Source organism: Oryctolagus cuniculus, chromosome 4 (assembly GCF_051225735.1).
Source record: "Oryctolagus cuniculus isolate XC-2025 breed Fujian yellow rabbit chromosome 4, ASM5122573v1, whole genome shotgun sequence".
NCBI classification, from domain to species: domain Eukaryota; kingdom Metazoa; phylum Chordata; class Mammalia; order Lagomorpha; family Leporidae; genus Oryctolagus; species Oryctolagus cuniculus.
Window position 1 is genome coordinate 169,447,132 of NC_142870.1, and position 26,452 is coordinate 169,473,583.

At 53.8% G+C, this 26,452-nt stretch overlaps 1 protein-coding gene across 10 annotated transcripts in view; it reads left to right on the plus strand.

Moving 5' to 3' along the window:
• Positions 1 to 26,452, plus strand: part of CCR4 (C-C motif chemokine receptor 4) — a 51,535-nt gene that overhangs the window by 16,364 nt on the left and 8,719 nt on the right. The window contains exons 2-5 of one of the 10 annotated variants that reach the window (XM_089331227.1): positions 499 to 591; positions 2,901 to 3,015; positions 4,064 to 4,134; positions 11,468 to 13,248. In XM_089331227.1, coding sequence (XP_089187353.1) covers positions 11,506 to 12,588 — 1,083 coding nt within the window. In that variant the 5' untranslated portion in view covers positions 499 to 591; positions 2,901 to 3,015; positions 4,064 to 4,134; positions 11,468 to 11,505 and the 3' untranslated portion in view covers positions 12,589 to 13,248. Of the gene's footprint in view, positions 1 to 498; positions 592 to 1,743; positions 2,005 to 2,900; positions 3,016 to 4,063; positions 4,135 to 8,120; positions 8,261 to 11,467; positions 13,249 to 26,452 lie in introns of those variants that run through there. The other 9 variants (XM_089331225.1, XM_089331226.1, XM_089331228.1 and 6 more) reach the window with 9 other exon arrangements.

The window sequence follows — 26,452 nt, forward strand, 5'->3', positions numbered from 1 at the left end:
AATAAATCTTGAGAGAGAAAAATCCATTTTACATGACATTTTCAAATCCCATTAATATTAAAAAACATTTTTCTGGTTAAAAACATTTAATTTTGCATCAAGTATCACCTATGATCTTGGCAAGTCCTACTATGGCACAGTAGAGCCAGGTGGCAGTATGGATACAAAGTAATGCTTGGTCTTTTCGTTTTTCCTGTCGTCCTCTCCACACTGGCCCGTGGCACACTGGAGGGAGCATCCCAGCCAGGGGCCTGGGGCGGGGGCAGGCCGAGGTCCCCCCTGAGGCGCTAATGCTAAGCGGATCTGGGACAGAGTCTTGATGTGGGGCTTCAGGAAATGGCTGAAGGAGGCTGGGGGAGACAAGGGGAGGGAAAGGGGGTCCCCTACTAGGGAATGGCAGTGGCATCTGGGGAAGCCGTGTCTGCTAGTCCAGGGCCCTGTTACAGGGCTCCTTGTGGCGCCATAATTTCTCAACAGGTTTTTCACTTCTTACCCTAGACCAGAAAAGATGGCAGCTGCAGATCACTGGGCACTTCCACACTCTGTCACCTCGGCCACCTGCCGCCTCCACAGAGTCTCAGAGCTGCAAGGGTAAGATTGCGCTCTTCTCTCTGTTTTTAAAGATTTATTTTATTGATTTGCAGGGCAGAGTTACAGAGAGAGGGAGAGGTCTTCCACCTGCCGATTCATTCCCCAAATGGCCTCAATGGCCAGGGCTGGGCCAGGCTGAAGGCAAGAGCAGGGGCCCAAGCACTTAAGCCATGCTCGCTGCTTGATTTGCGTGTCCTGAGTCCTCCAAGCTAGGCAGGGCCCACTTCTGCAGGGCTTCTTTGCCCCAAAATGAATTCTAAGACTGAAGAGGTAGGAAGCTAAGGTGTCTAGAGCTGTCTGTCTGGTGGGGGTGGGCTGCTTCAGTCCTGCATAGTCACAACAAAGAGTGCCTTTGGCTGCAATTCTCCCCCGTGTCTGTGTGGAGGAATTGGGGGATTCCTCACATAGTAGGAAGCTACATGGGTCACAACTAGAGGGTCAGAGCCCAGATTTGGCAATTTTTAAAAAGATTTATTTATTTGAAATACAGAGTTGCAGAGAGAGACAGAGAGAAGGGAGAAAGAGAGAGAGAGGTCTTCCATTCGCTGGTTCATTCTGCAAATGGCTGCAACAGCTAGAGCTGGGCCGATCCGAAGCCAGGAGCCAGGAGCTTCTTCCAAGTCTCCCATGCGGGTGCAGGGGGCCAAGCAATGGGTCATCTCTCACTGCTTTCTCAGGCACATTAGCAAGGAGCTGGATTGGAAGTGAGCAGCCAGGACTCGAACCAGTGCTCATATGGGATGCTGGCACTGCAGGCAGTGGCTTAACTCCTGTGCAGTAATGCCAGCTGCTCCCAGGGTGCACATTATTAGAAAGTTAGAATGGGGCGTGGAGCTGGGACTCGCACCCAGGCACTCCAGTGTGCAGTAGTTTTGATCGTGTAATAAAATTATGCCATGCCTACTCGCATTTGCTATCCCACCATTTTCATTTATCACTGCGTAGTCTTCATAAGCATAACATTCAAGACTATAAATGGTTCATGTGTTGTGGAATTGCATTTGTTAGTCTTCCAACATACCCAGTGGTAACATTTACACATGCAGGTTTTTGTGCTTTCTCTGTTTTTTTAAAAGGAAATGCAAACTGAATGTGCCATGATATATCATCAGTGTGATTTAAAACATGTATTGATTTATTTTTATTTGAAAGGCAAAGAGAGATCGGAGACAGAGACAGCTTCCATCTGCTGGTTCCCTCCCCAGTGCCCAATCCAGATCTCCAACTGTCTGAGCCATCACTTGCTGCCTTCCAGGGTGCTGTTAGCAGGAAGCCAGAGTCCAGAGAAGAGCCAGGGCTCAGCCCCAGGCACACGCATCTGGGACGCAGGAGCAGCGTCTCACCCACTGTGCAAATGCCTGTGCTGTTAGTGTGACTTCTGTTACCTCTGACGACACGTGAGAGTGTGATGGGGTAAAACAGTGCCTCTGGTTTTCCTTCTCTGTTCTTCGACTAGGAATATTGAACATTATTTCTCGTTTATTACTCACTGTATTTCCTATGCAGTGAACTAGATTTTGATACTTTTCATCAATTACTGAAGCCTTGAATGTCTTTCCTGTTTGATGGGAGCCTCTCCCTTCTGTTTGCCTGTCACCTTCTCCCTGTCTCTCAGTTGAATACACAAAGACTAACAACATTAATTTGTGTAAGATATTAACTTGGCAAGTAACTTTGAGTGCTTCCCCTGCGTGTGACATTATTCTGGGTACCAGAGATGGGGAAGTTGCCAAAGAAGCAAAATCCTTTGCATTCAGGGAATTTATTTTATTTTTACTTATTTGAAAGGCAGGCAGGCAGACAGACACAGAGAGAGAGAGAGCGATCTTTCATCACTGGTTCACTCCCCAAATGCCCACAGTAGTCAGGGCTGGGCCGAGATGAAACCAGGAGTATGGCACTCCATCCAGGTCTCCCACATGGGTGTCAGGGAACCAGGGACTTAAGCCATCACCTGCTGCCTCCCAAGGTGCACGTTAGCAGGAAGCTGGGATTGGAAGTGGAGCCAGGACTTGGACCCACTCATGTAATGGGACGCAGGCATCCCTAGTGGGATCCTAACTGCTGTGCCAAGTGCCCACCCCAGCACTCATGGAATTTTTTTTTTTTTAAGATTTATTATTTTTTTTTCAAAGGCAGAGTTACAGAGGTGTGTGTGGGGGGGGGAGTCTTGCATCCACTGGTTCATTCCCCAAATGGCCATAATAGCCAGAGCTGTGCCGATCCAAAGCCAGGAGCCAGGAGCTTCTTCCAGGTCTCCCACATGGGTGCAGGGGCCCAAGGAATTCAGCCATCTCCTGCTTTCCCAGGCCATAGCAGAGAGCTGGATCAGAAGTGGAGCAGGCGGGACCTGAACTAGCGCCTGTTGGGATGCTGGTGCCGCAGGTGGAGGATTAACCTACTGCGCCACAGCAATGGCCCCAGGTAGTGATTACTTTTGATTTATTTATCAGTTTTATTCTTTATGATTTTTTCCTTCTATATAAAAATTATATTTTGTTCTTTTAGAGTTTTCCCTTAAGTTATAAAAAAGATTTATTTATTTATTTGAGAGGAAGAGTGATAGAATGAGAGAGAGCTTCCATCTACTGGTTTACTCTGCAAATAGTTGCAATAGCCAGGGGTGCATCAGGCTGAAGCCAGGAGCCAGGAACTCAATTCTAGTATCAACATGGATAACAGAAGCCCAGGTACTTGGGCCACCCTCTGCTGCCTTCCCAGGCACATTAGCAGGAAGCTGGACTGGAACAGAACAGCTGGGACTGGGATCGGCATTCTGATACTGGAGGCAGGCGTCGCAAGCATTGGCTTAACCCCCTGTACCATAGCACTGGCCTCATTTTCCCTTAAGCTTTAGTATAACTTAAATTTTTTATTAGAATTTTTTGACAGGCAGAGTGGACAGTGAGAGAGAGACAGACAGAAAGGTCTTCCTTTGCCGTTGGTTCATCCTCCAATGGCTGCTGCAGCTGGTGCGCTGCGGCCGGCGCACCACGCTGATCCGATGGCAGGAGCCAGGTGCTTCTCCTGGTCTCCCATGGGGTACAGGGCCCAAGCACTTGGGCCATCCTCCACTGCACTCCCTGGCCACAGCAGAGAGCTGGCCTGGAAGAGGGGCAACCGGGACAGAATCCGGCGCCCCAACTGGGACTAGAACCCGGTGTGCCGGCGCCACAAGGCGGAGGATTAGCCTAGTGAGCCGCGGCGCCAGCCCTAACTTAAATTTTAAGATAAGGCTTTAATGTGTAACATTTTATTTTATTTTTAAGATTTATTTTATTTATTTGAAAGAGTTACAGAGAGAGGTAGTGAAAGAGAGAAAGAGACATCTTCTATCCATTGGTTCACTCCCCAAATGGTGGCAATGGCCAGAACTGAGCTGTTCTGAAGCTAGGAGCCAGACGCTTCTTCTGGGTCTCCCACGTGGGTGCAGGGGCCCAAGGACTTGAGCCATCTTCTGCTGCTTTCCTAGGCCACAGCAGAGAGCTGGATCGGAAGTGGAGCAGCTGGGACTCAAACCCATGTGGGATGCCGGTGCTGCAGGTAAAGGCTTACCCTACTACGCCACAGCGCTGGCACCTCTGATCCATTCTTGGACCTCATGGCTTTCAGGATCATCCATGGTAGTCATCACTAGAGCTTGCTGTTTTATAAATAAAATTCAAAATCTTTTCTCTGTAAAATAGAAAAATGCCTTAACCGAGAAGCATTAAGACTGCATACAAGCTGAATTCCAGTAGATACGAGTGTTCTCTCTGTGAAATTTTCCTCAGTGCACTGCTGTTCCATACAGAGGAAGGAAAATGAGGAGATGTGGTGGCTCAGCTGCTGTCTGGACATGGGCATCCCATGTGGGAGCATTGGCCCAAGACCCAGATTTACTTTATTTGAAAGAGAGAGAGGCAGAGAGAGAGAAAAGTCTTCCATCCGCTGGTTCACTCCCCAAATGGCCACAACGGCTTAGCTGAGCCAATCTGAATCAGGAGCCAGGAGCTTCCTCCATGTCTCTGGCATGGATGCAGGGGCCTAAGGACGTGGACCATCTTCCTCTGCTTTCCCAGGCACATTAGCAGGAGCAGGATGGGAAGTGGAGCAGCCCATGTTAGTTTCCATACCAGGAAGTCAGTTTCCGAAGCCTGGTCCTGGTAGACTGGGAAACGCTGCTGCACGTGCGCCATCTGCTGGGACCTCTGTTTCTCTGAAGCAGCAGTTGTTCAAGTGTGCCCCACTGGTCCCTGGGGTTGGGGTGGGTCCCTGAGACCCTGTCCATCATATCAAAACTGTGGTCCCAATAACTTTGTATTGTTTACTCTGTTATTTTCTCTGACTTTGTAAAAAGCTGCTGGGATCTTTGGACAAACTGTCCTAAAAAGCCAGCCACTCCAGAACCAGTTTTACCAATTCTGGTCTCATTCCCTTGAATTCACAAGGAATTCCACTTTACTTGAGACAGTAACTAACACTCGGTGATAAGTCAAGCAGGTATGTAGCAGACATGGTGTGGACACTGTCATTGGCCGTGCTTGTTGGCAGTGATCAGATTCGAGCTTTCAAGCAACAATTCTAATTTTGGACAACCTGCTGCACCCTCTACCGTGTATCAGAAAACTTCCATAAGAGTTTTCTATCAGGATCAGCACCATAACTGAATGTGAATAGAAGACAGAATAATGGCCCCTAAAGATGCCTCTACAGAGTTCCCCAGAACCTGTGAAAGAACTCCTGCAGGTGTGGTTAAATGAGGGTTTTAAAACAGGGGGATTGCCGGCGCCGTGGCTCAATAGGCTAATCCTCCACCTTGCGGCGCCGGCACACCGGGTTCTAGTCCCGGTTGGGGCGCCGGATTCTGTCCCGGTTGCCCCTCTTCCAGGCCAGCTCTCTGCTATGGCCAGGGAGTGCAGTGGAGGATGGCCCAGGTGCTTGGGCCCTGCACCCCATGGGAGACCAGGAAAAGGCACCTGGCTCCTGGCTCCTGCCAGGATCAGCGCGGTGCGCCGGCTGCAGCGGCGGCCATTGGAGGGTGAACCAACGGCAAAAGGAAGACCTTTCTCTCTCTGTCTCTCTCTCTCACTGTCCACTCTGCCTGTCAAAAAAAAAAAACAAAAAAAAAAAAAAAAAAAAAAAAAAAAAACAGGGGGATTATCCTGGATTATCTGGGTGGGCCTGACGGCCAGCAGGCGGTCAGAAGAGAGAGATGTTCCACCTCTGGCTTTAGAGATGAGAAGGGCTGGGAACCCAGGAACTGATTTTGGATTCCTTCCTCCCTTCCTCCCTCCCTCTACCTCTCTACCTCTCTACCTCTCTATCTCCCTCCCTCCCTCTATCTCTCTATCTCTCTACCTCTCTATCTATCTCTCTACCTCCCTCCCTCCCTCCCTCTATCTCTCTCTTTCTTTCCTCCCTCCCTCCTTTCTTTTCTTTTCTTAGATTTATTTATTTACTTGAAAGTCAGAGTTACACACAGAGAGGAGAGGCAGAGAGAGAGAGAGAGAGAGGTCTTCCATCTGCTGGTTCACCCTCTAATTGGCCACAATGGCTGGAGCTGCGCCGATCCGGAGCCAGGAGCTTCTTCTGGGTCTCCCACATGGATGCAGGGACCTGGCCCATCCTCCACCACTTTCCCAGCCCATAGCAGAGAGCCGGATCAGAAGTAGAGCAGCCAGGACTTGAGCTGGCACCCACATGGGATGCTGGCACTGCAGGCCAGGGCATTAACCTGGTGCGCCACAGCGCCGGCCCTGGGTTTCTTTATTATTTTTAATTAGTCATCTGGAACCTTAGCAACAGAAAGGAAAGAAGAGACAGTGCATGAGAAGGATCTTTGATCTCCTGGTTCACTCCCCAAATGCCAGCAACAGCCAGGGCCAGGCCAGATGGAAACCAGGAGCCAGGAACTCCCAACTAGATCTCCCAGTGGGTGACAGGGGCCCAGGGACTTGGGCCATCTTCTGCTGCCTAGGTCACATTAGCAGGCAGCTGGGTTAGAACAGCCAGGACTCAGACCTGCCCTCCAGTGGGATGCCAGTGTTGCAAGCAGCAGCTAGCCCACTGGGTTTGCAATGAAAACGAAGTTTATGAGGAATCACTTATCTTGGAAAGTCCTGGCAGGTGACAGTTTCACCTCCCCCTCCGCAATGACCCGTGGCAGGGGGAGGCTGCGGGGCTGGGAGCATCCCCGCCCTCAGCCCTGAGGCACTAATGCTGAGCAGACCTGGGACAGAGTCTTGATGTGGGGCTTCAGGAAATGGCCAGAGCTGGAGGAAAAGGGGACCCAGCACTAGAGAGACGCAGAGGCCTCTGGGGACGCCAAGGCAGGGGAAGCCCGAAGGGCTGGCCTGAGATTTCCCTTGTTGAAAGCCCCCATTCCCTAGGCCAAGGCCCCCTTAGGTGGCGCTCTCATTTCCTGAGGGGTTTTTTCCCCTACCGGGCTCCTCTGGAGGCATGGGGAGTTCCCACTCCCCATTTCCGACAGGCCGGCCCTGTGGCTTGGTTTGCACGCACGGCCTGCAGGGGGCACCTTGAGGTCTCTGGTGTGGAAGTAAGGCTTGGGTCCCCGGAGCACTGTGCTGTGCTAGGCACCTGGTCTCAGCAGGGCAGGGCTTTTCATTGTCTGCTCCTCTCTGCTCGGTGCTCAGAAATCAAGCCCCGTGCACCTTGCTGTCCGTGAGGCCGTCTGCAGTGTGGGCCTTGGCCCAGCTGTGTCTCCCACTGGCCGTGTTCCTGGCGGGAAGCATCTCCCATCTCCCCCCTCCAGGTTCCTGTTTTTCCACCTATGGAATGGTGGGATTTTTTTCCCTTGAGTGTTGCATTTGAAACTCTTATCCAAGGGAAACCTCCTTGGTGTTTGCCTGTGCTGGGAGTGCACCCTCCCCAGGTCAGCCTCTTGCCTTGGAAACGCAAGGCCAGCATTTAGCCTGAACACTGACTCGGAGATTGAACATGGTCTACCCAGTCTAACCCAAACCGTTCGCTGGGCTCTCCATGATGGCTGAGGGCGCTAAGCCAGCCTGAGCTGTCACAACAGAGGAAGCTGGTCCTGTGCATTGTGTCCACCCTGTTAGTGTTCGCTTCCAGTGCCACTGTTGAGCCCCGTATGTGCCAGGCACTATCCCAATGCTTTAAACACGGGCGGTCATTCCGTCCTGCCACAGCCCTCAGTCATTGTCACCCCTGTCTGCAGATAAGAAAGTGGAGGTTCTGGGGCCTACGCTGTGGTGCAGTAGGTTAAACCTCTGCCTGCAATGCTGGCATCCCCCGTGGGCACCGGATCATGTCCCGGCTGCTCCACTTCTGTCCAGCTCCCTGCTAATGCACTCAAGAAAGCAGTGGACGGAGGCCCACGTGCTTGGGCCCCTGTACCCACGTGGGGAGACCCAGTTGGATTTCTAGGTACCTGGCTTTTACCTGGCCCAGCCCTCTGGCTGTTATGGCCATTTGGGGGAGTGACAGCAGACAGAAGCTCGCTCGCATTCTCTCTCTTTCCCTCTCTCGCTCTGTAACTCTGCCTTTCAAGTAAAAAAAAAAAAAAAAAAACCCCACTGTGAACTCAGCCTGCGCTCACAGGAAACCACATGGCCTTCAAAGACTCCTGTCTGTCTCAGCACTTGCTGCTCCGGCAAGCCTGGCACTGCCTACCAGACCTTCCTCAGAGCCAGTTCCGAAGAGCAAGGTAGGTGGGGAGGGGGCCACCGCCAGGGCCCAGGCACCTGTGGACCGGAGGCGGCTCTCGGCGGCTGCACTCTGGGGCTCCAAGCCCCGTCCACACAGGTCTTCCCAGCCCTCCTCCGAGGGGCAGAAACACATAAGGGACTTCAAAACGTTGGTGAAAAGTAGAAATCAAAGTTTATTTTGGTGCCAAAAAGCTTAAACTCCACACGTAGCTTTTCACGTAGCTTTTCCATAATGCGCAATTTACTTAAACTTTTCAGCTCAGATTGATAGATATCAATTTTTTTGGTACCAAAATAAACCTTGAATTCCATTTTCATGAACTTTTTTGTTGTTGTTTAAAGAGCTGAGGTTCCAAGAAGGTAGGGTAAAACTCGTTTTTTTGATGCTGCTGTTGTTGATTTTTATTTATTTGAAAGGCAGAGTGACAGAGAAAAGAGGGGGAGACACACACGCACACACGCACACGCCTGCGACAGCCAGGGCGAGACACACACACACACATCTTCCATCCTCTGGTTCACTCCCCAAATGCCTGCAATACCCGGGCCGGGCCAGGTTGAAGCCGGGAGCCTGGAATGCCACGTGGATCTCCCACATGGGTGGCAGGGACACGAGTACTTGGGACTTAATCTCAGGGAGTCGGATGAGGGTGCCGGCTGAACCTGCTGTGCCGCAGCCCCTGCTGTCGCCTGCATGAGGTGTCCTCTCTCCCTGCACGTGTGCGGCATAAGTCCAGTGCGCCAAATAATGCACAGTTTTCCCCAGAATCACGAACTTGGCAGGCAGGCAGGTTGGGTGCAGTGGGTTAAGCCGCAGCTTGGCAGGCCTGCGCCCTGTATCAGAGTATTTGGGATTGAGTCCTGCCTCTGCCACCCATCCAGCTTCCTGCTCATGTCCCTGGGGAAAGCAGATGGAGCCCCAGTGCTTGGGTTCCTAACACCCGTGTGGAAGACCCAGAAGTTCCTGCTTTCTGGGCGCACCCCTGGCTTCGTAGGCATGTGGGGACTGACCCAGTGCGGGGGAGATTCTCTCTCTCTCCTTCCATCTCTCATGTTCTTTCAGATAAAATAAATAGACCTTTTAAAAAGGAAACTGGCAAACCATTTAGAAAAACAGTTACAGACCTGAGGCAGTTGTTTGGTGCCACCTGGATGCCCTCACGCCATGTGGGAGTGCCTGGGTTCAGGTCCTGGCGCTGTTCCTGACTCCAGCTGCCTGCCGAGCGGATGCTGGGAGGCAGTGGCTGATGGCCCAGGTCACTGGGACCCAGCCCTCCACAGGCTTGCTAAGCCCAGCCCTGGCTGTCGGGGCATTTGGGGAGAGACTCAGCAGCTGGGAGATTCATTCATTCTCTCTCTCTCTCTCTCTCTCTCTCTCTCTCTCTCTCTCTCTCTCTCTCTCTCTGCCTTCCAAATAAGATGAGTTACTAAGGATGAAAGTGCAGTATTGTCTGCTTCTTGCTTCCGTCGCGACTCTCCGCTCAGGACAGCCTGCGGGATGATCCTGAACACTCCCTGGCTCTGTTCCCGTGTTTTCCTGGGAACTTCTGGCTCTTTTGCCTTGTGTTTTCCTTTAATTTCACTGGTGAAACGGTAGAGGAAGAATAGAATTCTACAAATTTAACAAACTTTTTTTGGAGACCCTGTGATGCAACAGGCCTTCAGAATCCATCTGCATAATAACCGAGATCCGTGTCTTGGGAAGCGCACAGCCTGGCCTTTGGGGAGGAGGGCTGGGTGTGGATTCTGGACGTGGAGGGGTCGGGTGCCGGGAAAGCAGTAAGAAGGAGTCCGGGGTCGGGCAGTGCTGGGTCTGTTATGAGAAACGTGTGGGCCGGGCGGGACCTGCCGCTGGGGAGGGGCTTCTTTCTGCTGCAGTGCGCCTGTTCCAGAGTTCACAGCCTCACTTCCACTCTGGTAGGATTCTGTGTGTGGAAGTGAGTCGTGACCGGCGCCGCGGCTCACTGGGCCAGTCCTCGCTTGCAGCGCCGGCACACCAGGTTCTAGGCCCGGTCGGGGCGCCGGATTCTGTCCCGGTTGCTCCTCTTCCAGGCCAGCCCTCTGCTGTGGGCCGGGAGTGCAGTGGAGGATGGCCCAAGTGCTTGGGCCCTGCACCCCATGGGAGACCAGGAGGAAGCACCTGGCTCCTGGCTCCTGCCATCGGATCAGCGCAGCGCACTGGCCGTAGCGGCCATTTGGGGAGTGAACCAACAGAAGGAAGACCTTTCTCTCTGTCTCTCTCTCTTTCACTGTTTAACTCTGCCTGTCAAAAAAATAAAATAAAAAAGTGAGTCTTTTTTTAAGGATTTGTTTTCATTTACTTGATAGGCATATCTGAGAGAGCAAGAGACAGAGACAGAGAAAGGGATTTTCCATCCACTGGTTCACTTCCTTAAATGGTTGCAATGAACAGGGCTGGGCAAGGCTGAAGCCAGGAGCCAGGAACCCATCCGGGTCTCCCAAGTGAGTGGCAGGGGCTCATCTGCAGCTCTCCCAGGCACACTGGTGGGGAGCTGGATCAGAAGCGTAGCAGTCAGGACTCGAACCAGTGCTTCTGGATACTGGATGCTGGTGTTGCAGCTGGCAGCTTAACCTGCTGAGCTACAGCACTGGCCCCACAGAATAAACAAACAAGAAAAGCAGGCGGTGTTACGACCCTCACAATGAGAGGGGAGAGCTCCCTGCAGGAGCGTGAGGGTGCCAGAGGCGGTAGGGCTGGCATTTGCACCCCGTCCAAGGCCAGGGTCATTTCAGCCGGCTGCAGTGCCCCTCCGCGTGGGGAAGGTGGTGGAGATGAGATGGTACGCAGCTGTGCCGTGTGTCCCTCTGCATGGGGGAGGCCGTGGGGACGAGACGGCACGCAGCTGTGCCAGGTGCCCCTCCGCGTGGGGAAGGCCGTGGGGATGAAGTGGCACGCAGCTGTGCTGTGTGTCCCTCTGTATGGGGGAGGCCGTGGGGATGAGACGGCACGCAGCTGTGCCAGGTGCCCCTCCGCGTGGGGAAGGCCGTGGGGATGAAGTGGCACGCAGCTGTGCTGTGTGTCCCTCTGTGTGGGGGAGGCCATGGGGATGAGATGGCATGCAGCTGTGTCATGTGTCCCTCCGCGTGGGGAAGGTCGTGGGGACGAAACCGCACGCAGCTGTGCCGTGTGTCTCACACCATCTGCTTTACCTTTGCTCTTTCTGGTTTGTGCTTTCCCCCGTTAGCTTCTTCTGGTTGAGGAGCCTGCAGACTTAAAAAAATAATGAACCCCACGGATCTCACAGACACCACCGTGGACGAGAGCATTTATAGCAATTACTATGCGTACGAGAGTATGCCCAAGCCTTGCACCAAAGAGGGCATCAAGGCTTTCGGGAAGCTCTTCCTGCCCCCCCTGTACTCCTTGGTCTTCCTCTTTGGCCTGCTGGGGAACTCCGTGGTGGTCCTGGTGCTGTTCAAGTACAAGCGGCTCAGGTCCATGACCGACGTGTACCTGCTCAACCTTGCCGTCTCCGACCTGCTCTTCGTGCTCTCCCTCCCGTTCTGGGGCTACTACGCCGCGGACCAGTGGGTGTTCGGGCTGGGGCTGTGCAAGTTCGTGTCCTGGATGTACCTGGTGGGCTTCTACAGCGGCATCTTCTTCATCATGCTCATGAGCATCGACAGGTACCTGGCCATCGTGCACGCCGTGTTCTCCTTGCGAGCCAGGACCTTGACCTACGGGGTCATCACCAGCTTGGCTACCTGGTCAGTGGCCATCTTCGCCTCCCTTCCCGGCCTCCTGTTCAGCACCTGCTACACCGAGCGCAACCACACCTACTGCAGGGCCAGGTTCTCGGTGAACTCCACCACGTGGAAGGTGCTGAGCTCCCTGGAGACCAACATCCTGGGGCTGGTGGTGCCGCTGGCTGTCATGCTGTTCTGCTACTCCACGATCGTCAGGGCCTTGCAGCGCTGCAAGAGCGAGAAGAGGAGCAAGGCCGTGAAGATGGTCTTCGCCGTGGTGGTCCTCTTCCTGGGCTTCTGGGCGCCCTACAACGTGGTGCTCTTCCTGGAGACGCTGGTGGAGCTGGAGCTGCTTCAGGACTGCACCTTCGAGAGGCAGCTGGACTACGCCGTCCAGGCCACAGAGACGCTGGCCTTCGTCCACTGCTGCCTGAACCCCGTCATCTACTTCTTCCTGGGGGAGAAGTTTCGCAAGTACATCGTGCAGCTCTTCAAGACCTGCCGCGGCCCCCTGGCGCTCTGCCAGCCCTGCGGGGTCCTGCAGCTGTACCCCGCCGACACCCCGAGCTCCTCGCACACGCAGTCCACCGTGGACCACGACCTCTACGACGCGCTGTAGGGCGGCCCTCCGCCAGAGCTTCCCCAAGGTGGTCTGCAGCAGGGTCAGGAGAAGCCTGTCCCAGGGGTCACCCCACACCAGGCTGGTCTGCAGGAGGACGTCCCAGAGCCCAGAGAGCGTTCAGTGAGGGCGCAAGGAAAAGAACTGTCCCTCCCAGCCTGGGCTGACGGCTCCCTGGAGGGATCTGCAGGAGCCGAGCACTATTTCCTGTTATGCAAAAAGGGGGGGCCCTAAATTCCCAGCTCTTATGGAACGACATAGAAAACCTTGACATGCTAATAATAAATCTGAGGCACGGTGTAGCCCGTGAACCCAGGTACACGTGGAAGCAATTAGTGCCGTGACAAACCTGTTTGACTGTTATTGTAAAGGACTGTTTGCTCCTGGAAGCCTAACGTTTGGCATTTACAGGTGTAAAGAGATGAGGGCATCTGCAGGGCCTGATGGCCAAACAGAGAGCGAAGACACTCACGATGCAGACGCTCCCGGCAGCCCAGAGCCTGTTGGCCGTGGACACGTTTAGATTGAATTATCACAGGCGATTATTCAGATTTTACAGATACTACTTATAGGCCCAGAATGCATTTATCTGGGGCCTTTTGCTTGTTTATAAATACTGCCTTCAAAATTAAAAATAAAGGAGATTAATAGGGTATGCAATATCTCTTTCTTCATTTTTAAGTGCCATCAGGAGGGATAAGAATAATCAACTAAAATTTATTGTTGATATGACATGAAAATAGCTGTTAAGGCTGGCGCAGCTCACTTGGCTAACCCTCCGCCTGCAGCGCAGGCACCCCAGGTTCTAGTCCAGGTTGGGGCGCCGGATTCTGTCCCGGTTGCCCCTCTTCCAGTCTAGCTCTCTGCTGTGGCCCGAGAGTGCAGTGGAGCATGGCCCAGGTCCTTGGGCTCTGCACTCGCATGGGAGACCAGGAGGAAGCACCTGCCTCCTGGCTTCGGATCGGCGCAGCACACTGGCTGTAGCGGCCATTTGGGGAGTGAACCAACGGAAGGAAGACCTTTCTCTCTCTCTTTCTCTCACTGTCTAACTCTGCCTATTAAAAAATTAGTAAATTGTGAAAAATATCTTATAAAAATATTGGCTCTAGGGGGCCAGCACCGTGGCATAGCAGGTAAAATGGCCGCCTGCAGTGCCAGTATCCCATATGGGCATCAGTTCGACTCCTGGCTGCTCCACTTCTGATCCAGCTCTCTGTTATGGCCTGGGAAAGCAGTGGAGGATGGCCCAAGTGCTTGGGCCCCTGCACCCCGTTGGGAGACCTTGAAGAAGCTCCTGGCTCCTGCCTTCAGATCATCTCAGCTCTGGCTGTTGCAGCCATCTAAGGAGTGAACCAGCAGATGGAAGACCTCCCCCTGCCCCTTTCTCTGCCTCTCTCTAACTCTGCCTTTCATATAAATAACTATTTTTTTTAATTTTAAAGATTTATTTATTTATTTGAAAGAGTTAGAGGTCTTCCATCCGCTGGTTCACTCCTCAATTGGCTGCAACAGCCGGAGCTGTGCCCATCCGAAGCCAGGAGTCAGGAGCTTCTTCCAGGTCTCCCAATTGGGTGCAGGGGCCCAAGCACTTAGGCCATGTTCTACTGCTATCCCAGGCCATAGCAGAGAGCTGGATAGGAAGTGGAGCAGCCAGGGCATGAACCAGTGCCCATATGGGATGCTGGCACTGGAGGCAGCACCTTTACCCGCTACACCGTAGCACCAGCCCCATAAGTAACTTTTTAAAAAAATATATTGGCTCTGAGTTTTTTAACTTCTGGGTGACTCAAAAGTTTGGCCGGTCATTTCTTAGAAGTTATTTTATTCATGTGTGACTTCATCCCTCTAAGATCAGTCACTCGCTGTGGCCTTCCTCCCAGTCTTACTCATCAGAATCCAGCCGAGACTTCAGCACAGTCTGGGAGATCTCTAATCTCTCAAAAATGAAAACCTATCTTGCAAGCCGTTGACCGAGTTAGCCAGTTGAAAATGCTTCTGTCGAGTTTGCACTAGCACATCCTCCACACTGATAAAGAACGCATTCTCAGAAGAGTGGTTTTGAAAGGGAAAGTCGGGGGCAGTAGGCATTTGGCCTAGTGACGAGGATGCCTGTGTTGTATCACAGAGCCTGGCTACTGCTCCTGACTCCAGCTTCCTGCCACTCAGAGCCTGGTGGGCAGCAGCGATGGCTCAAGTAACGGAGTCCCTGCCCCCAACCTGGATTGAATTCCTGGTTCCTCGCCCTGGCCGCAGCCCCACTGTGCCCATTGCCATCATTTAGGGAGTGACCAGCACATTGGAGCTCTCTGGCTCTCAAAATAGAAGCAAGACAGGAAAGCTGATACTGCCTTTATAGAAATTAAATACGAGAAGCTCATTTGTAGCCGTTCGCCCGTCATCTGTGGGTCTCCTGGGTTAGACTCAGAGCTGCTGATGCATCCGGTGCTCCCCAGTTGTTGTAGAAGCCAGGGGCTCACCCGGGGGAGGGAGTCGCAGGGAGGGATCACTAAGCAAGTTAGGCACCTGTGTTGCTGGGGCCTGGATAGAGGGTGGTTCTGAATCTGCCCCTGCTCTTTCGGAGCTGCAGTTCTCTTCCTTGAGCCACAGTGGGCCAGAAGCTTTCGGGCTGGCCGTGGGTGGGACTGTGCCTTCATGCCATAGTGTGCGCTGGAGGGCGTGGGCCACCACAGGGTGTCGGCTTGCACCATCTCAGGTCATCCAGGGCTTAGGACAGGAATCTGGAGCCTCTGGCGACAGCTACGTGTAACCCTCTCAGAACCTCAGAACCACAGAACGTAAGCCCGTGTGACTTCCACACCAAGGTGGGGTAAGAGCCTTGTCAGACACTAGACCCATCCCGTCCGTGATGTCACAGCCCTGGCTCCTGGGCAGCACAGGCCAGGTGTGATTTTAGACTTTAGGGAGATTTTTCCCCTAAAACTCTCATACCCATGTGAAACGATTTGAGGCAACTGAGTCCCATCTGTTGAATGCCTGTTTTGTGCCAAGCAAAATGCCAGGTTATGGGGACAATAGAAGGAGGAGGGAGCAGGCTGTGTTCCCATGGGATTTGTAATCCGCAGGGAAAACCCAGGCTGAGCCGTGATGCAGGTGAGACAGGTGTGATAACAGGGTCACAAACAGAACGCCTCCCGGCTCCCAGAGGAAGGAAACCGCCCCCCACCCGCACCCCACCCCCGGCTCAGAGTTTACGAAGGAAGGAGACCCTGAAGGAGAAGTGTGCATGTGGTGGCCGGAAGGCAGGAAGGACTTTGTGGCTGATGAGCTAGCGAGGGAGAAGGTGGGGTGCTGTGTGTTCCAGGTGTGGTGAGCAGGCTACTTGTGATTCAAGTGAGTAAGGGTCGGGGTGGGGTGGTGGGGAGAGGGGCAGAGTAGGGGAAGAGGAGACCAGAGAGGAATTATGGAGCTAAGAGGCAGCAGCTTTGAGCTCCGGGTCAGCGGCTGTCCAGCGCTGGGGCTGGAGGGGCCAGTGGTGGGTGCCGTGGTGCACTGTCCACAGCACAGCACACAGGGTATCTGGGCACACACTGTGCAGGGCTGGCAGCTCGCAGCTACCCTCCCTCCAGGCCCCGTCCTTCCACGCGAGGGGGTAAGGGGAGGAGAGCCCCAGGGCGTCCTCCGCACACCACTCCCTCCCTGCTACGGTCACGGCCAGCTGGCTGGGCAGTGACCGTCCATTCCAGCTGTAGCCCTCCTGGGCCCAAATGGACCAGAGATAAACTCCACCCTTTGGGCAGTCCCAGTCCTTCAAAGAGGACAGGACTCCAAGTGCTTCCATGCATTAAAATTCACTTCCGGTTCCTTTTAGCATTTGAGATTGCTTTCATTACTCTAAGGAGGTGAGGGTCAGCACAGACGATGTCCTACTCATCAACTCCACCTCCACCGACAGTTAGCACCACCTAACACAGCACGGGGCAGGTGCTCAATTATTTTTCACTCAGTGAATTTCCTTGTCTCTGAACCGAGCGCCTGCACTACCAAGGCAAGTTTCTGTTTAACTACACCAGGTTCACTAATCTAGCTCCAAACTCCCCAGGGTGTTCCTACCAAAGATCGACTGACTCGTTCCAGAAACAGTGGGTGGATTCGGGGTCACAAATTACTTCGTCTGAAGTTTTGATATGAACGTAATCGCAAAGGCCTGCATTTCCCCTCCCCCGGGAATTTGTCAAGAAGAAGGCATTTGAAAGCCCACAGCCTCCATTTCGGGTCAGACTTGGAGAGACACGCACTTCAGGCTCCCAGGTCTCTGTGAGGTCTGCCCGAAGCGCCTGCTCCTGGGCAGGGGCAGGGAGGGTGGGGAGAGGCGCTGCAGGGGCAGATGCAGGAGTGCGCCCAGTCAGGGGAGGCAGACCTGCACGGAAGGGAGGAGTGCGCCCAGTCAGGGGAGGCAGACCTGCACGTCTCCCACCCGTCTCGCTGGGAGAAGAGCGGAGAGAGCGCCTGGGGTGTGAAAACAGCTTGCCTGGGAGGCCAGCGTCCACCCCGGCGCAGCCACATCCCGAGCAGAGCCAACAGTTCAGAGGTGGGCGCTGTGGACACTGCAGGACTGTAAGAATGGTATCTCCTGATCCTCGCAGCCTCGGCTCCGATGCTCGGGGCCCTCCAGAGGCGTTCCCGCTGAGACAGGACGGGACGTTTGTGAAGCGCTGAGCGTGCTGGCCAAGTTTAGAGAAGAGAAGTAACGAAGAGGGTGCGCCTGGCAGCCAGGTGGGCACCTCAGTAGACGAGCGCCCAGCGTGCATTCAGCCTGCAGTTTTTATGGCTGCTGGGTGTGGGCGAAGCGTGTTCTCTAGACTGCTAGCCAGCGTCCCTTGAAACTGGGAAGTCGGCCGGCGCTGCGGCTCACTAGGCTAGTCCTCCGCCTGTGGCGCCGGCACACCGGGTTCTAGTCCCGGTCGGGGCGCCGGATTCTGTCCCGGTTGCCCCTCTTCCAGGCCAGCTCTCTGCTGTGGCCAGGGAGTGCAGTGGAGGATGGCCCAGGTGCTTGGGCCCTGCACCCCATGGGAGACCAGGAGAAGCACCTGGCTCCTGCCTTCGGATCAGCGCGGTGCGCCAGCCGCAGCGTGGCAGCTGCACCTTTCTCTCTATCTCTCTCTCTGTCCACTCTGCCTGTCCAAAAAAAAAAAAAAAAAAAAAGAAAGAAAGAAAGAAAGAAAAGAAACTGGGGAAGTCCTCAACAAACAAGGGACACCTGAGAAACTTAACAGTCAAGAAGGGCCTACAGAGAGGACCACGGAACGTGACCACTTTGGGAACAGGGAGAGGACGTTGGCCCCAGCCGAGGGCACTGAATGAAGCATGGATGCGGGGGGATGTACGTGTGTGGGCCCTGTACTCACAGCAGCGCGCGGCCCCAATGAACGATGCTGATAATGGGGGTTGGGAACTCTCCGGACTAACCCCAGCGGTTTTGTTGTAACTGTTGTTCAAATACAGGAACTTTTTCTAAAAGTGGGAGGGAAAAGGCAAAGTCTCTCTAGTTGCAGCGAGAGTGCTGAGGAACTGGAAGACCCAGGAGTCACCTGGAAACTGATATTAATAATAAGATAATGAAGGGAGCTAATAAGAGGGAAATATATCAAGCTTACTTATATTTACAAATAACAGTCATGACAATCATGGAAAACAGTCCCATATTATGAAAGAGAATAGAAATCCTAATTAAAGTGCTTATTGCAAGCACACACACACAGGAGGGTGCTTCAGGAAGTGCGTGTTCCTGGGAGGTGGGCATGTAGCCCACAGGCACGACACACACGTCCCGTATTGCAGTGCCGGGCGCAGTGCTCGGCTCCTGCTCGGGTGCTGCTCACCGGGTTCCTGCTGCCCACGTAGCGATGGCTCCTGGCTTCCGCCTGGTCCAGCCTTGGCGGCTGGAGGCATCTGGGCAGGGACCATCAAATGGAGATCTCTCCCTCCCTCCCTCTCTCCCTCTGCCTTTCAAATAAATAAAAATAAATTCATAAACTTTATGTAAGAGCAAACAAGGTAATACTAATGTTAATAGCCAGGACCACTCTGAAAAAGAAGAGCATGGGGATATGTGTAGTATAAGTTAACATGTATATTTAATTAATCACCTACTTCAAACCTGGCAGTGGCGCAGAAAGCCAAGTGGAACAGAATGGAATATCTCGTACTGGATCAAAACACTCATGAGAATGTTGCCCACATTGAATTTGGCATCTAAAATGAAAGGAGGGATGTAATGAACAGGCCACACGCACTGGTATCTGGGAGTAAGCTGAACTTGTAAGTGGTATAATTCCAAACAGAAAAAAATACTTAAATCTAAAAATTACAACCATAAAAATTCTAAAGGAAAACACAGAGAATTTCTTCATAATTCTGACGACAAAGCCTTTCTTTAACATAACTCAAAATTCAATAAAGGAAAAGATTAATTCATCCATGTGAATAGAAACCTATGCATTTCAAAAATCACCAGAACTCCAAGACAAATGACAGACTTTTGAAAACATTTATGTGCAATTTAACGTCTTTCTTTTTCCCTCCCTTCCTTCCTTTCCTCCCTCCTTTCTTTCTCTATTTTTTTTTTAAAGATTTATTTTATTTATTTGAAAGAGTTACAGAGAGAGGTAGAGACAGAGAGAGAGAGAGGTCTTCCATCTGCTGGTTCACTCCCCAGATGGCTGCAACAGCCAGAGCTGCGCCGATCTGGAGCCAGGAGCCAGGAGCCTCCTCCAGGTCTCTCACATGGGTGCAGGGACCCAAGAACTTGGGCCATCTTCTACTGCTTTCCCAGGCCACAGCAGAGAGCTGGATTGGAAGAGGAACAGCCGGGAGTAGAACCGGTGCCCATACGTTATGCCGGCGCTTCAGGCCAGCACTTTAACCCGCTGCGCCACAGAGCCAGCCTTTCCCTCCCCCTCCCGCCTCCCCCTCCTCCTCCCCCTCCCCCTCTCCCTCTCCTCTTTCCTCTCCTCTTTCCCTTTCCTCTTTCTTTTCTTTCTTTCTCCCTCCCTCCCTTCCTTCCTTCCTTCCCTCCCTCCCTCCCTCCCTCCCTCCCTCCCTCCCTCCCTCCCTTCCTTCCTTCCTTCCTTCCTTCCTTCCTTCCTTCCTTCCTTCCTTCCTTTCCTCTCTTTCTCTCTTTCTCTCTTTCTCTCTCTCCTTCATTCATTCATTCAAGATTCTTTATTTATTTGAAAGGTATGATTACAGAGAGAGAGAGAGGCAGAAGCAGAGAGAAGTCTTTCATCTGCTGGTTCACTCCCCAAAATGGCCACAACAGCCAGGGCTGGGCCAGGCTGGAGCCAGGAGCCAGGAGCTTCATCCGGGTCTCCCACATGGGTGCAGGGGCCCAAGCACTTCGGCCATCCTCTGCTGCTTTCCCAGTTGTATTAGCAGGGAGCTGGATTGGAAGTGGAGCAGCTGGGACTCAAACTGGCACCCATATGGGATGCCGGCACTGCAGGTGGTAGCTTAACCACTACTCCATAGCATTGGCCCCATGAATTTGTTTCTAATAAGTAGCACATGAGTGTTGTTACCTTACTCTTGATGGTTTCCTGTAGGGTTGGAGTGTTTAATAAATAAAATCAATTAATGTATGTCCATACTGTGGATATGGTGCTATTGAAAAGAATAATTTCTAGCTGTATACCTATTACTACCTTGCATAAATGTCCAGGGTATGTTGTGTTTTAAAAAAAAACCTAGACAAAGGGGGCCAGCGTTGTGGTGCATTGAGTGAAGCTGCCACTTACAATGCGGGTTGCCAGCATCCCATATCAGAGTGCCAAGTCCAGTAGGGCTGCTCCTCTTCTAATCCAGCTCCTGCTAGTGCACCTGGGAAAGCAGTGGAAGGTGGCCCAAGTGCTTGGGCCTCTGCACCCTGTGGGAGACCCGGATGGAGCTCCTGGCTTCTGGCTTCTGCCTGGCTCCAGCCCTGACTGCTCAGGCATCTGGGGAGTGAACCAGCAGATGGAAGAGCCCTCTCTCTCCATCTCTTTTCTCCATCACTCTGCCTTTCAAATAAATAAATGGATAAATCTTAAAAAAAAATAAAAATCCTAGAAAGCGGTAGGTGCGTGGCACAGAGGCTAAGTTCCATCTTGGGACATCCACATCTGGTATCAGAGTGCCTGACTTGGGTCCTGGCTCCACTTCTGATCCAGATTCCTGCTCATATGTACCCTGGGAAGGTCACAGATCCGGATGGAGTTCAGAGCTCCTGGCTTCGGGCTGGCGCAGCCCTCGCTCTTGTGGGCATTTGGGGAGTGAACTAGCAGATGGAAGATTCTCTCCCTCCCTGCCTCCCTCCTCCCTTTCAAATAAGGTGAAAATTTAACCAAACAGGCATGACTTTCATTATCTGCCAAAGCAAGAGGACTAAGGAGCCGCACAGAGATTCTAGAGAATGAGGCTCCCAGGAGAGCCGGGCACCGCTGTCACCCTGAGCCGACACCTGCTCGTGTTGCTGTCAAAGCACTGAAGAAGCTGCTGACGCGGGTCCCAGGCACGGGCAGCAGGGTTTACCGTACGAGATGGGTACGTGATAGCACGGTGGAGCCTTCTGATCGCAGGTGAGATAAGCTGAAACCGTCCGTGGAGAGCAGCAGGCAGGAAAGAGGTCTGCACCGAGACGAGCTGGCACAGCCACTTCTCCGCAGCGCCGGGGCTAGAGGGATGCCTCCCGGCTTTACTGACGTCACGACAGAAAGCTCACACGCAAATCAGGTGAACGTGGTTCAGGTGGAGCATCGCGTGGTGTAGCGGGGCTCCTCTTGTGAGAACCACCGAGGAGGCATTTGAGTTTGTGCAGAGGGCAAAGAGCAAGTTTATAGGCTGGTGTGGATCTTACAGCGTCTCTCGTGGGTGCGCCAGTTTGAGTCCCGGCTGCTCCATTTCTGACCCAGCTCCTTGCTCATGTGCCTGGGAAAGCAGCAGAAGACGGCCCCAGTATCCGAGTCTCTGCCACTGGATGGACTTCCTGGCTCCTGGCTCCAGCCTGGCCCAACCCAGTTCCTGTGATCATTTGGGGAGTGAACCAGCAGATGGAAGACCTCACGTTCTCCTGTCTGTCCCTCTCTCTGTCACCTTGTGTTTCAGATAAATAAGATAAATTAAAAAAAAAAAAAAAAAAACACAAACAACTTTGGAGTTCACATTTCCAGGCATTGCTGTTTCCCAAAGCCCGCTGCACTGAGAGAGAACATACGGCAGGAGACGTCTCAGAGATGGCTGAGTACACAGAACATTTTGGAAAACTGTCCAGCTGCCGTTGGTGCAGCTGGGCAGATACCTGCCCTGTGATCAGAGAATTTCACACCTCTGTGTTTACGCAAGAGACACGGAAACCTCAGCACATGAAGGACTTGCGAGAACACACGTGACGGGAGAGGCTTTCTCCCTGAGGCCAGCAGTAGCACTGGCACGGCTGCTCCTCCACTTGCACTCCGAGGACTGAGGGTCTTGCGGGAGACAACAGAAAGGGAACAGGAGTGAAAGGCGTGGGAAGGGAGCAGTAAAACCGACCCTTTCTGCGGAGGCCACCATCTTGCACCCAGCACAGCCTAAGGAATCCACCGGAAAATGAGCTGAGCTCACAGAGGGGCTCAGCAGGTTGCAAGACACAGCACCAGCACACAAGGCCCAGTCGCACGTCGGTGTGCCAGCAGTGAGGATCCCGCCTAAAGTAACACAGCGAGATTGAGGACTCGGGGATGAACTTAACAGAAAGGACCCGAGGTTTGTGCTGGAAGTCAGAAAACACGGAAATAAAGGAGAGCCAAACAAATGGAGAGGCAGTCCATGAATATTGGTTAGAACATTTAGTATTGTTAAAATGGCTGTACTCGCCACGTGGATCCACAGAGTCAACACAGTCCGTATCACAATTCCAGTCGGCCTTTTGCATAAATCAACAAGCTGATTCTAGAATTCATATGTGAACGAGAGGGACCCAGAAGAGCTAAAACAATCTTGAAAAGGGGGATTTCAGTTGCAGGATTCTTCTCAATTTCAAAACTTACTACAGAGCTGCAGTCATCGAGACAATGTAGTATGGCACAATGGTAGAAATACAGGCCAGGGGAACAGAGTCGGAGTCCAGAGATCGACTCTCATGTTTATTATTGAATTGGCCTAAAGATTTTATGTGTTTATTTTTATTTGAAAGGTGGAGAGACAGAGACAGAGGTCTCCCCTCCACTGGTTCATCCACCAAGCGCCCACAACCGCCGGGGCCGGGCCAGGCTGGAGCCAGGAGCCCAGAATTCAATCCCGGTCTCCTGCATGGGCGGCAGGCACCAGTGGTTTGGGCCCGGGTGCACGTCAGCAGGAGGCTGGAATCAGAAGCAGAGTCAGGATGCCACCCAGGCACTGCAGGGTGGCCTGGGGTGTCCCAGGCCCAGTCTTCGCACTGCGCCAAGCACTCGGCCCTGCATTCAGCTGCTTGTGACAAGGGTGCCAGTATTAGACACGACCGGGAAGTGACTGGGGCAGCACAAAGGGTTGGGGGAGGGAGAGGGAGGTGTTTGTAGCACACCCATAGCAAATCTCCCATTCGAAATGAACGTGCGAAGTCCCGGAGCCCAGGGAGCAATTCTGAACCGACAGACAAGCTCGCGTTTGGGATGGAGTCAGTATAGTGGCGCATAAGCTGCTTCCGCATAGTACGTGGTTCCGCCTGCAGGAGGAGGCAGTAGCGGGAAACCATGAGAGAACCCTCGCTGACACCAGGGAGGGTGGCGCCCACCCCAAGGTGCTGGAGACACACAGGGTGTCACTGGGAGCCTCCTCCCAGGGCTGAACTCCACTGCTGTGCCGGGGACTGGAGGAGCCCTCATCCCGGTCCAGGCGGCCTTTCCCTGCTTCCCCGGTCCTCGGGAGCGCCTGGCAGGGTCCTGCTTGTTGGCTGTTTGCTGCTGTCCCCCCCCCCCCCCCGGTGCGTCATCCCCTCATGATGCTGCTGATCTGCTCTCCGGGGCTTTTGCAGCCACTGCCTGCTCAGGTCCCTCCATGCTCCCCCTGGGCTGTGAGAAGGGCGCTTTCCTTCCTGTGCTCCCCTGGGCCTCACAGGGGCCGGGCTGTCTGGGAAGCAGCCTGCTACCCCGCCCCCTCCATGCCTGGCTCCGGGGGATTCTCGAGGGGCTGCCTTTGCCCTTGCACCACGATGGGGCACACAAGATCTTGCTTCCTCCCACAACTTGACCTTGGGACCTCAAAAGCTCTGTTTGCTCAGACCCCCAAACCTGAGCAGGGAGTCCAGTGTGCCGCGGGAAGTAGCCGTGCCAGGACCTCCTGGGGCTGCTCGGTGGCTTGGCTTTTTGGTTCTCTTCTGAGTCCTCTGTCCCTCCCCCTCGGCCTGTGAAGCCGCTGTGTCTCAGGGCTCTTTCCTAAGACGAGAGACGCAGAGAAGTAAGGTGAGCATGTGTCGTTTCAGCAACACAGATGGGAGACGTTTGGTCTACAAATGATGAGAAATTCAGAGTCGGGGGCCGGCACTGTGGTATAGTGGGTGAGGCCGCCGCCTGCAGCGCTGGCATCCCATATGGACGCCGGTTCACATCCCGGCGGCTCTACTTCCGATCCAGCTCCCTGCTAATGTGCCTGGGAGAGCAGTGGAAGATGGCCCCAGTCCTTGGGCCCCTGCACCCACGTGGGAGACCAGGAGGAAGCTCCTGGCTCCCGACTTTGGATCAGCTCAGCTCCGGCCGTTGTGTCCATGTGGGGAGTGAACCAGTGGATGGAAGATCTTTCTCTCTGCCTCTGCCTCTGTAACTCTTTCAAATAAATACATAAATCTTTAAAAAAAGAAAGATTCAGAGTTGGGAGTGGATGAAGGAGAGGGACGAGGCGGAGGACGGCCACGCGTGGTGGAGGATGGCCTGGATGCGTTTGAAAGCAGCACGTCTGGCCCTCCACCCCTGCACGGATGCTGCTGCGGCGCGGGCGGCCCCTCCCCCGTCTCTTCAAAGCTTCTGCAAGGTTTCTGCAGCGTGGGTGAGGGGTGTGTGAAACTCCAGGTGTGCAGCTCCACATTTGAGTCACGCCCCTGCAAGAGGATGTGTGGGAGCGGAGTCGTCCGCGCCAGCCAGCTCGGTGGAAGCAGAGGTGGGACGCCTGCCCGGGAAACCACCAGACGGCGGGCCCTCCAGGGCCCCAGGGAAAGCTCGGGACTGGTTTGATAGAGTTCTAACAAGAAGGGGCACCTCAGCTGCCCCGTGTGTTAGACACAGCGCAGAAACACTGGAGACGCGGGGCCCCACCTCAGCCTGTGAGCGCAGCACTGATCGAGGGCCAGTCATGCACCGCACGGGCATGAGTAGAGAAGGAGGACGGCCCCCTGGTCAGGAGCAGACCAAGAGCTACAGCAGTGCGAGCGAAGTGCCGCGCGGAGGGCTGCGACATGGGCGCAGGGGCCCCGGCGCTCGGAGCTCCCGGGAGCGAGCGCGCGTCCTCCCACCCGCAGGCCTGGACTCCTGGCCCCGGGCCCTGCTGTTCAACGCCCTTGGCTTGATGACGCACGGCGCCTTCTCTTCTCTTCTGATGCTTGTGTTAGCATGAGCATGGCTGAGCGAGCGCAGGGCTGCACCCGGGTTCTGTGGTGAAGCCAACAGCGGGGTGAAGGGAGAGTATGAAGAGCGAGTGTCACCGAAACAGGAGCGTGCCTGCTCACCCAGACGCCTCGGGGTGAGACAGCTGCCTGTGCCCTCGGGCAGTGTGAAAACAGAGGCGGAGGCCCAGAGCCTGGCACACTCAGTGCGAACAGGAGGGATTTTTTTTTCTTTATGTAGTTGTTTTGCTTTGTCATGTATTGATTAAAAAAGTTGATCTATCTACTTGAAAGGCAGAGCTACAGAGAGAGAGGGTACAGACAGATTTTCCATCGGCTGATTCATTCCCCAAATGCCTGCAAACAGCCAAGCCAGAGGGGCTTGGAACTCCAGATATCCCCGGGTGGCAGGGCTGCAAGGACTTGGGCCATCTTCCACTGGACAGGAGCTGGACTGGCGGCAGAGTGGTGGTCTGAAACCAGTGCTCCAGGACGGGATGCCGGAGTTGCCAGTGGTAGCTTGATGCGCAGTGCCAGCCACAATGCTGGCCCCTTTATTATTCACTCATCTGGGAGGCAGAGAGACCGTGTCCCCGGACACATGTGCCCTCTGAGGGGCGGCAGAGGTGTCCTGCTCGGAGCACAGGGCCCAGGGTAGGTGCTGAATGAGAATCTAGCAGTGATGTGGAAACTTTGTTGCTGCCATGGGCCATTTGGATTCTCTCTCTCTCTCTCTCTCTCTCTTTTTTTTTTTTTTTTTTTTTTACAGGCAGAGTTAGACAGTGAGCAAGAGAGACAGAGAGAAAGGTTTTCCTTCCATTAGTTCACCCCCCAAATGGCCGCTACGGCCAGCGCGCTGTGCCTATCCAAAGCCAGGAGCCAGGTGCTTCTTCCGGGTCTCCCATGCGGGTGCAGGGCTCAAGCACTTGGGCCATCCTCCACTGCACTCCCTGGCCACAGCAGAGAGCTGGACTGGAAGAGGGGCAACCAGGACAGAATCCAGTGCCCTGACGGGGACTAGAACCCAGTGTGCCGGCGCTGCAGGCAGAGGACTAGCCAAGTGAGCCGCGGCACCGGCCTGGATTCTCTCTCTCTCTCTCTCTCTTTTTTTTTTTTTAAGATTTATTTTATTTATTTGAAAGAGTTACAGAGAGAGGTAGAGACAGAGAGAGAGAGAGAGAGGTCTTCCATCTGCTCGTTCACTCCCCAGATGGCCGTAACGGCTGGAGCTGAGCTGATCCGAAGCCAGGAGCTAAGAGCTTCCTCCAGGTCTCCCATGCAGGGGCCCAAGAACTTGGGCCATCTTCCACTGCTTTC